General features: G+C 40.2%; 1 protein-coding gene across 1 annotated transcript in view; it reads right to left on the bottom strand.

Annotated features, from left to right (window-relative positions):
• Nucleotides 1-2,512: 2,512 nt before the first annotated feature.
• Nucleotides 2,513-11,087, bottom strand: part of LRRC40 (leucine rich repeat containing 40) — a gene marked incomplete at its 5' end in the record, with an annotated part of 15,973 nt that continues 7,398 nt past the window's right edge. Inside the window, 6 exons of the mRNA XM_025192834.1 lie at nucleotides 2,513-2,753; nucleotides 3,049-3,221; nucleotides 4,329-4,471; nucleotides 5,984-6,107; nucleotides 7,826-7,955; nucleotides 9,595-9,668. Coding sequence (XP_025048619.1) covers nucleotides 2,513-2,753; nucleotides 3,049-3,221; nucleotides 4,329-4,471; nucleotides 5,984-6,107; nucleotides 7,826-7,955; nucleotides 9,595-9,668 — 885 coding nt within the window. The remainder of the gene's footprint in view (nucleotides 2,754-3,048; nucleotides 3,222-4,328; nucleotides 4,472-5,983; nucleotides 6,108-7,825; nucleotides 7,956-9,594; nucleotides 9,669-11,087) is intronic.

The raw sequence follows: 11,087 nt of genomic DNA, 5'->3' as shown, positions 1-11,087 counted from the left end.
GAGTGGAGCACTTCCCTGAAGCTGGCAGAGCCTGCGCCAGCTGCCCGCCCCAGCCTCCATCCCTGCCTTCACCTCAGGGAGGAGCTGTTGCCTGCCCTAGTGAGGCTCTGCCAGCTCCGGGACACTGCTCCACTCCCTGGCCCTGACATCACGTGACTTCCTCGCTCCTTGAGGCAATGTGGGGGAGTGGAGCAGTGTTTTCAAGGCCACACTCCAGGAGAGGAGCTGAAGGTCAGCTCCCAGGCGAGGTGGGGGAGGGAGCCCGGCGTGGGCTCTGCTCCCTCCAGGGAAGTGCTCTGCTCCCCTGCATCAGGCCCAGGGAGTGCAGCACTTCCCCGGAGCCGGTGGAGCCCGCGCCAGGCTCCTGCCCCAGCCTCTCCTCGGACCTTGAAAAGGCTGTGCACGGCCACACTTTTAGTTGTGTGCGGCCGCACATGTGCACACCTTAGTGGAACCTTGGCTGCGACTCACAGTTTGGGAACTACTGCTCTAGCATCCACAAGTCTTTGCCCACAGAACAGAAATTTAACAGCTGGCAACCTTCATATCAGACACAAGCTTTACGTCACAAATATCCACCCAAATTTGGTAGTTACAATCATTTGGAAAAACTACTGTTTACTTCTTCTCTCAGTACTCTTAGGGCAAACAGAACTGCATATGCTTCATCCCCTTACTCTTATGGCTGTATGTTCCCTCCAGGTAACAGGCACTGGGGTAAAGCTTGACATTCCCCCATCATTTCCATGGTTTCTCTTGATTGTTGCAAATCTGGCATCAGAACTGAAAAAGGAAGTCTGTCTCTCCTGTGCCCTCAATAACCCCCCCCCCCCCCCCCCCCATATGCTGACATCCTGGCAATGAGTCAAGGCTGCCAGACGTGCATGGGGACAGAGGAGAAAGACTGGGGAAGAAGGAGTAGATTAAACAAGGAGTGTAGCTGGACTGGGACAGAAGGGGAGTGGAAAGATTGAAACCAACTGGGAGTTGAGGAAAGATGAAGACTGGGCTGAGAACTGGGAGGTAATGGTAAACAGAGACTACCTGAATAAGGAGACTGGGAGCCATGCAAGAGGAAAGGAGGTGGGGAGTGTATGACACAGCCTGATGACTTGGACTGGAGTGACACAGAATTGAGATCCTGGACAAGGGAACTGGGGACAAAATTATGGTGAGATAGAGCAGAAATAGGAAAGCAAGAGTAGGTAGCAGAGAAGTTTGGGTCTCAGACATGGTGCAAAGGAAGGGGATTAGGACTAGATGGGCAAGGCTAATGGGACTGGGTGAGAAGCAGGGTTTTTTGCCCAACAGAGAACATATTCCTTTTAGAGCCTGCAATGGAACTTAAGATTCTCTTGAATCATCCTTCACTTGCTGTCAGTAAATAGCAGCCCTGGCTGGAATGATCTACTTGGGGCCAGTTCTGCTTTGAGCAGGTGGCTGGACTAGATGACCTCCTGAGGTCCCTTCCAACCCTAATTTTCTAAGTCTGTGAAGCTGGCTCTCAAAGCATAGCCCTAATGCAGAAAAGGACAACTGCTCCAGTGCAGTGCTCAAGTGCCAGAGCTAGGTGATAACCAGAAGGTTTTGATTCTGCTAAATGGGTGTCAATCTGATGCTGCAAGACAGAATTTCTGCATCTTTGGCCTGATTAAAATAAGAAGAAAACAACACTCCAGCACACACAAAAATGATAAAAACTGCAATTAGGCACACACATGGGAATGCCAGAATTAAATTTGGCCTTTCTATACCTACGTATTAGGATCTGGTCTTTAATTCCAAGATCACATTCTATTTTTAACAGGTGGACTCCTCAGAGATAATGGACAACATTCATTTAATAAGGAGCTACTCATCTTGTTTTCTGTTTATTTTTGATGCATAACTACGTACTGTTTAAACATCACTCTGAAGAATTATCATCATAGGCTTTTAATGGCACTTATCAATATAGTAGCAGAGTACTTCACAAATATTAACTTAACAACACCAATGAGAGATGAAGGAGAAATATTACTGCCATTAAATAAATGGAAAGCTAAAGCACAGTAAGATTAAAGTGAAATATTTCCCCTAATGCAGGTGCCCAATTTGGAAGATTTCAGTTCTAATGTGTAGGGGAATTAGCATTATATGCCATTTACCACATTCAAAGGACATCTCCCTGGGAACTGTATTTCTGCCAACAGGACACCAGGTTCTAGCTGTGTATGCAGAAATTGGAAACTCAAGGTGTGACCACCTATAAAAAGTTTAAGTTACTAGCATCCCAAAGATGCTCTGGAAACAGAACTACTACAGTTCACAAGGACCAATTCAATCTCCTTAACCTCCTTCCTCATACACTAAATGCATTACAATTCCTGCAACAAATGAAACAGAGGTCTTACAGACAACAGCCTCCTGTACTACACACACTTCAGAGCAGTTTCATCTTCTATGTTGAATCAGGTGAAACATATTCAGTGGTCATGTACTTAAAGACTGCATCATGAGGCACAAAAGGGGGCTAAACTGAGGTTGTATAGGCTTCTTTAACTCTGGCATTTTCTAACTTTGGAGTATTTGACTTTGAAAAAGTAATAGCATCTTTTAACGTGGGAAGGTTGTGTTTATAATATAAATATATCAAGCTGCATCTGTTTTTAAGTGTACTTGCCTGTAAAATGTCTCTTCGAATAGCTCTCAAAGGATTTCCCTCTAGTGCGAGGAATTTCAAGTGAGGAAGGTTCCCCAGTGCATAAGGCAATCTGCAGATAGAGACAAAGTAACTTCAACAAAAGCATTAAATGATTAGCAATAGTCCATCACTTCATCTAGTATTCTGAATCAAGCACAAGGAAGTCACATTGTTAAAAGTAGTAGCAATTAAAATCAGGACCACAAAAACTCTTGCACAAAGTCCTTTCTTAAAAGCAAGCAAGCAAACAACAATAACAAAAGATAACTGATGCACAGAGAAAATGAAACAGTGAATTACTGTTCAAACCAAGACTAGAATCTCTATCTGTGTTTCAGTATAGATTTACATGGCTTTAATCTTACCTACTAATATCATTGTTAGCTAGGTCAAGTCGCTCCAACTTTTGAAGCAAAGTAATTTCATCAGGAAGCGATTTAAGCTTGTTATCTCTAAGCTCCAACACACAGAGAGAATTCAAATGCTTAAGGTGCTCTGTGTTTAACACTTCAATCTGATTTTCTCCAACATGTAACTCCTAAAGAAATAAAAGATAATTCACAAAAATATTATTCCAGCAAAATAAAACATATTCATTTCACAGTTGTGATGCTACCTGGAAAAAAAAGTATGGCAAACCTCCAAGTAACCTATGCCTGCAAGATTAGTTTATTTAACTATTCATGCAGGCCAAATTCCTGCAGCTAGACTGCTTCCAGTTCCTGAGCTGGTTTGTTTAAAGCTGGCTAGGGTATGTCTACGCTGCAATACATTATAACTGATATAATGCATTAATTGAGCAGTGGTCAGTCATCTTTTAAGGCTGCAAGCCAGATTGACGCAGCTTGGATCAGAGCTGGGGAAGTGCTAGAATCAGCTTCAGCCAGCATCTGTTCCCAGAAAGCAACTGCTGCCAAAGCCTCCTGCTACAGAATGCCACCGAAGTCCCATGTCTATACACTGGATCAAATGGCTCCGGGGGCCAGATTCAGCCCACAGGCCATAAGTTGCTAACCTATGATTTAAACTCTCAGAGAGAATGGTGATAGACTATTCTCTTTGGCTGCAGAGGACAAGAACAACAACAGCCTTATTTATACTGCAATTAAATCGCAAAAAAAATAAAAAATGGTTAGCTATAAAAAAGGGTAGTTAAGTACTGGAATAGTGCTTAACTTAAAGGTTACTTAGAAATTGTGGAATCATTATCCTTGGATATTAAATAAATACTTTACTGGAGTGATTTAAACATGGATGATCCTGCCTTGAGCAAGGGACTGCACTAAATTACCTCATGAGATTCCTTCCAGCCCTGTTTTTCTATGATTTTGTAAAAGGCAAAATGATCAATCTAATATATACCATCTCTAACCAACAAAGTATTTCTAGAGACCCATGTAAAAACATACAAATACTTTATATTGTTACAGCTCCATTGTAAGCGATCTAAATTATTTTATTCCCAAATTTGAAAACAGCTACAGTATATCTATTATCCTAGTTTTAGTGTTACCAAATTTAGACTGTAAAAACTAAAAAGTCTGTGCATAGTCTTACACTTACTTCATGTTTGTCATATCATTCTTCAGTATATTAATAATTTACTGAAACACAATTAAGTTACAATAACCATTACAGATCTTACCTTTAGTAATCTGCATGATGGGAATTCTGGTAAGAAATGCAATTTATTTTTTCTTAAGTAAAGCTGTTCTAAAGATGCCATGCTGGCCAATTCAGGAGGTATAGTCTCTAAGAAGTTTTTAGTGCAATCCAGTTGTTTTAAGCCTGTAAGAGTGAATTCAGGAATGAAAAATATATAAAAATCCTAAAAAGTTACCTTTACTAGAAAAGATGACAAAAAAAACATGCTTTTCTAAAATACTGTTATAAAACCAGCTGTCAGAATTTCAGAAGAAACTATTCCAAGCACCTTCAGATTTTACAAAAGCTAGGTATCTGACTATTCAGAAATAGCCTTTACCTTTTTACAGAGTTCAGTATTAAGTAGTCATGTACAAATCTTGTTTTAGAGCTAGAATATAGAGGCTCTCCGGTCCTCTATTACAAACCATGGCTAGTCTACACAGACATTTTTTATTATTTTGTCCTGACAATCTACTGTCATCTGCTCCTCTTTATGCCTCAAAAGAGAGATAGTTAGCCATATTAGCCTGAAGTCAGGTATAAGGCAGGACAGAGTAGCATGCTAGAGACTAACTGGCTCAGGGATGCATAAGTTTTTGTAGGTGACAGCCTACTTTGCCAGATGCTAGATGTAGATTTAGCTCATGAAGTAGGCTGTCACTTTCTAAAGTTTATACCTCTCTGAACCATTTAGTATTTAATGTGCCACTCTGCTCTGCCTTATACCTGTACAGTAACTAGAGTCCATATTTACTTAAACAAGTATTAAGCCTGATGATTTAAGTTGATTCAAAACTTGCTTATTCCCCCCTCTAATTCCACTGTCTCCTCTTCTGCCCTTGCTTTCCTATGCAAGTGCTGTAAGGAAAACAGTTAGTTAGTTGGCAGGTTGTCTATTACAAAGTTTTGTCAAAGCCATTAGACTCTACGCAGAATGAAGTTAAGTCATTCTGATTCTCTTCTTGCCCCTTCCATCAAGAACTGCTGCTGTCAGAACTTTCAATTTGATATCTATGGCTGTGTCCATGAAAGCGTAGATGTTTGTTTCCTGGGGGACACCCATGCCGCATGCCCACTGGTGCACAGCAGATTACTGAGCGTGGGGTAGGAGAGGCTGGAGCCAGCAACTGTGCTGGCCCCAGCAGCCTTACCTGGAGGTCTGGGGGCCTCCAGGACTTGAAGTGCGGTGCTCCTGAAGCTGGGAGCTTGGCCAGCAGCCAAAGCATGGCTCTAACTATACAGGCTCTGGTTCTGGGTAGTGTGTGCTGCCCCATGCACTGCTCTCCTTTTTTATGGCATGGTGTTTATTGGCACATGTACTGCCCTATTTTTTTTGGATCTCCTGAGGTCAAAAAACCCCCCACACTGCAAAGTAGCAGCATGGAGAATGACTGCATGTTTGGTGTGTGGTGCCAGACAGGTCTGCAGCACCACATACCCCACATCTGCACTTGTCTGGAGGCAGCCTATGTGTCTGTGGGCTACAACCTGATTCATCAGCCCACCATACTGAATATTAAATGCTTTCAACCCATATACTTGGTAAAATATATGATTTATTCAGCTACAATAAAAATAAACAACTTCTTTCAAGATATAAGACTGCAGCTCCACATTTGGGATATTCTAAAATGCTCTGGGAAACAGGATTACTTTTCATTGAGCAGATTTCTGCTGGCAGACTCCTTAGCTGATTCTGGGCCACGCTGAGTCGTATCAAGTTAGTTAGGGAAGCAAAACTGGTTGGAATAGTTGCAAGATGGTTGTTGGAAAGATTCTGGGAAGGAAAACAAAAACAAAAGCAAGAGAGGGATAAGAAATTGTAGACAAGCCATTCTGAATGAAGCTTAAAAACAGCCCAAGTGTTTAACTACTGACAGAGAATCTCATATTTATTTAGGTAACATGTTTGTCCCCCTTAGTGTTGTTCTCGAATGACTCAATCTTTACAAAAGATTTCCTTTTTCTCTTTTCTAGCTTGTGTTCCTGCAGCCTGGTTCCCCTTTAGACTTCATCAGTACCATTCCCTACTCATCAGCAATGGTTGCCAATTGTCACAACCAAATTAAGTACTGCCCATGCCACAAGCAAGAAATATATTAATCAAAAACAGCTTTAGTCTGCACTAGGTTAACTAAGAGTTAACTAACAAGAAGATAGTAACAGTTTTTTTGCTGCGCATGTCAAAAAGAAATTATAACTGCGACACCAACATGAAATAGAACTTAGCCTTCTGTGCTGTACATAAATCATTATAATTGGTCAAAGAAAATAAGGAGTAACCCTATGATAACACCCTAGCGAAGACCACTATACAATTGGAGATTCTAATTAAATTTATGACGTGGCGAAAAGCAATTGGCTATTACACAAATAAAACCCGTCTTCACTTCCGTGAAGTGGGAGACCTCCGCGCGCACACCTGAAAAACCTCTGAACGTATGCGTGAGAGTAACTGACAAATTGATCACTTGTCAGTTTCCCCCGTCTCGACCCAATCAGACGTAAATCAACGACCCGCCGGCCCGACCTTCTGCCTGACCTCCAAACTCTTATGCAGACCGACCTACGAACTCTAAGCTGTAACTAACCAAGTACCTTTGACCTCCGTCTTTCACCACCTTGACGGCGTGAGTAAATAATCTTGCTTTGCAACCGATAAGTGTCCGCCTAATTAATTCCACTCCAAGCGTCACAAGTACCCACCTGACGGCCTTCTAAGGCGACGGACCCTTATCTGCCCGGGTGGGAGTCAGGGAGAGCTGCTGGCCGGCTGCCCTGGGTCCCAACACCAATAAGCAGAGGAGGGACACTCCCCTCATTTTACTGAATGAGGACTACTCTATACTACCAAGTTTTGTCATCCGTATTCCAGTTCTGCATGAAAACCTTGTCCACACTCAAAGCTCCTCTGTAGCCTGAGGAACCTCCTTTTCTGCCAGAGTCAATTCGTCTGCAAGCAGCCAGCTTTCTACTGGGTCCCTTCAGCAGTTGATCAGTAGAAATCAAACTGGTGTCCAGAGCAGCCAGCATAAGGCAGGGTGAAATTGCTGCTAGATGACAGATAAGGCAGCCCTGGGCACAGGCATGTCTCAGGGCCTCATTTGACATATACTGCAAGCAGTCACAGAGCTGCAGAGGGTTTATGTCAGAGAGAGAGAGCTGGCATAACACTGCCAGAAGAAACAAGGGGCCCTGCACCTGACTGTGTGTGTGGATGAAGGCAAACTTCTGCCAGAAGAGCTTTACAGCATAAATCAGTTAAGAAGACCATTAGTCCCTTTGACTTTCTACAGACTTTCTGAATTTGCCAAACTAAAAACAAAACTCAGTTTCCAAACAGTTAAAAAAATTATTCGTGTATTTCTAAAGAGCTACAAAATTGGTCTAGGTGGCAGTTCCATCATCAAAGACAAGCCAACAGAAAAGTAGAGATAACAGCTAAACCGCTACCTGGTTCCAAGGAAAAACCCCTAGAAAACAGCTACAACTTACTAGCTCTTCCAAACTGACAAGCTGTCCAAATCCATCAGGTAAATGACTTAACTCATTGTGTTGTACAAGAAGGCTCTTCAAGTGCCTCAACTGTGTCAATTCCTCTGGTATATTTTTCAGCTTGTTATGGCTAGTAATAAGAAAATAATATATTAGTAAGAAGCTATTCTAAAAAGCCAACTTTTAAAAAATATTTTATTACATAGCAACGTACAAGACAAATTTCAGGTGAAAGTACTTTGGACATTAAAATTAAGTGGCTCTTTAACATCTAAGCTTCAGTCTCCTCTTTCTGTACATTTACTTATATGCAATAATACTTTAAACCAGTGTCTGCAGTTAGATATAAACTGGCTGAAAATCAGACACTCTTATTTTACAGGGTATTTTTTTTTAAAGGAAGCTGTATTTTAATTTTTTCAGTCCACAAATTTGATAGTTCTGGTAAGCACAAGAATACAAATTTCTCAACATGAATAAACTAAAAAAAAATATTTTCAAAATATTACTTCTGACAAAAATCACTTTTAATTCTTTAAACTGAAACTGCTAGCTTGAAGAAAGTGAGTACAGAGGTTCCCTTGAAGAATAGGTGAAAATCTAAAAACTACCATAACACTAAGAGAAGTCCCCTCCTAGTCTTATCAAAACCAAAATACTGATGCTTTCATTGTTTCAAGTCGGTTTATAAAAACATTCCTGTAGCGTAACATGATTGAATTTTCGAAACAATGAAGAACTGGATACTCTAGTCTTACTGACTTTTAATGGAAGTTTAAGGAAGATAAGCACCTGTCTTTGCATTCTTGCAAAAGACCACCCTTAGTGCTTTAACTGAGTCTTCAACATACATAATGTACAGCACAATCACTAGGAAATCAAATGGAAATTTTAAAATTGGCCACTATATTTAAATACACAAATAAGCTTTGAGCAGCAATTTCCCGCTCACCGAGTGTAGTTAGAAACAAATCCTATTGGTCTTCATTCAAAAAGCATCATCAATTTGTCTTTAATGATGTCTCCTAAATTCAGCCTACCAGTTTAACATACCACATTCAAAAAAAAAATCCTCTTTCCCCAATTTGTAAATCTGTAATGAGGTTTTTCACAGTCAGTCTATCATAAAAGGGCCTCTGAACAGAGTCTGAGCTCTCATAATTTTGCAAATCTATTTTAGTAAACCTAACTAAGCGTGCTTGTAACACCGTCTCTCTAATCAGTCTTATTCCATCAGAAGTCAGCAGGGTACATCCATCACCTACTAAAGGAGGTCACTAGCTTTAGAAATGTATCAATCAGAAAACTGTAATGAAAACAAACCTGAGAGATCCAGAGGGTTTGGGCTGAAATAAACCTATGAAAGTAATGAGCCATGTCATTGGAATGGAAGTAATGCAAATTAGCAGGAAGAGCAAGATGCGGGAGACTAATTAATACAAATATTATATGATTACAATAGTACAAGTTCCAAAGTTTCAGACGTGCAAAGAGCCTTGCAGGAAGCCCCCTGTTGCTCTGTAATGTTCCTCCACATGACCCAAGGAGTTTTCCTGCACTGTGCTCTTCACACTATCAAAAATCAAAATGGGAGTTTTCAATTTATAAGTTTTACCTTAAAAATATCAAGTTAAAAGAGAAGCAAATTACACAGAACAATCCTGGTTTAAACATTTCCTGCATACAATCTTCAAAGAATTTTTCCTTGACTCACGCCACAAACATAATGGACTATTTAACATATTCATATTTAGTAAAAATGTGTTTACCTAACATCCAGTTTCTGCAGATTTTCCAAAATTCCTATAGCAGAAGGAAGAGCTGTCAGCTGATTATCATGTATCTAGAAAAAGAAATTATTTAAAAATATAATTGCTTGTTAGTACCTTGCATGTTTTTTTCCTACACAAGAAACAAGTTATACTACATCCATATAAATATAATTTTCAGCTCAGACCTGCAGAGCCTCTTGCCAGGGTCAGTTTCACTACCAACAGGAACACTGCAGAATTACCACTCTTAAAGCTTCATTCAGTTGATAATAAAAGCAGTGAGTAGCAGATGTAAAAGCTGATCAAAGAGGTACAAGTGGGAAGAAGAGAGATACAAAAAAACAGCTTCCTCCCTGTTAAGGATAGGAGTCACAGGTAAGCAAGTAAATGTGCAAGTCCTCAAAAATGTAGTTGGAGAAAAACTGTGACTAGCCAAGAAGAAGAGCCTCATATTTGTGAGCCCAACAGCGTAATGGTTATGGCACTTATTCAGGGAGTGAGAGGCCCAGGTCCTAGCCCCCTCTCACAAAAAGAAAATTTGAACTACATCTTTCACTTAACCACCAAGCCATGGGCTAGGTATGACCCAGAGCATGTTTCTTTTGAAGCTAGCCCACTGTATAACCAAGAACTGAATACTGTATATGTAGGGGCAGGGGGAAAGCAAGCCACTGGGAGTGAGAGTCAGTGAGGTAAACACTGCTCTGGAATGGAGGGGACTCACTGATCTAGAAGGACAGGCATAACTGTGAAGCTAGAAATAGGGCTGAAAATCTGCAGAAGTGTCAGAAATGCTATTTACATGGCTACATTTGGAGGTGTAACTGGCACGTTAGATGAAGTAGGATCAGGCCCTTAACTCTGTGGTCTTAATCTTAAAATTAAGAAAAATCAAATACTTAAACAACACATCCAAAACAATTATTCTTAAATGTACTCCCTTATCTTCTTCAAATGTACAATTACTCTTAAATGTGTTCCCTTATCTTCACTTTTATTTTAAGTACCATTGCCTAATTTCAGAAAAATGAACAACATACATACTGATTTAATGCATTTTTATGTTTAGTTTATTTTACCTAGAGTCTTTATACAAACCTTCTTCTGTATCTTGTATTTTATTTTTTATCCCATTTACCTTTGAACTTCTGAAGGAAAAACATTTGAGAGTGTTTAATGGATAGGATTTACATTTTTTTTTAGTTCTTTGGGTTAGAAAAACAGTTCATAATAGACTTTGTAACAATTGGAATGGCCACGTAAAAAAAACACAACACAAACCTATTTCTAACAATAACTTCATATTTCCTTTAAAGTTTTTTTTTAGATACTTAAGGTAATGATACCCTTTTGGTAATACTTCATACAAAAACTTCTTGCTGACCCTAACAGAAAGAAAACTGGCAACCAGATCTAGCTCTCAAACTTTTCAGGAACCGAGAGATAAAAGTTTTCTTCTAAACCAGTTCCAGCCAAATCCAGTGAGAGAG

This window comes from Alligator sinensis, unplaced genomic scaffold, assembly GCF_000455745.1.
Source record: "Alligator sinensis unplaced genomic scaffold, ASM45574v1 scaffold1052_1, whole genome shotgun sequence".
In the NCBI taxonomy this organism is placed as follows: domain Eukaryota; kingdom Metazoa; phylum Chordata; order Crocodylia; family Alligatoridae; genus Alligator; species Alligator sinensis.
Note: the sequence above shows the minus strand (reverse complement) of the source record. Positions and strands in the feature narration are given on the sequence as shown.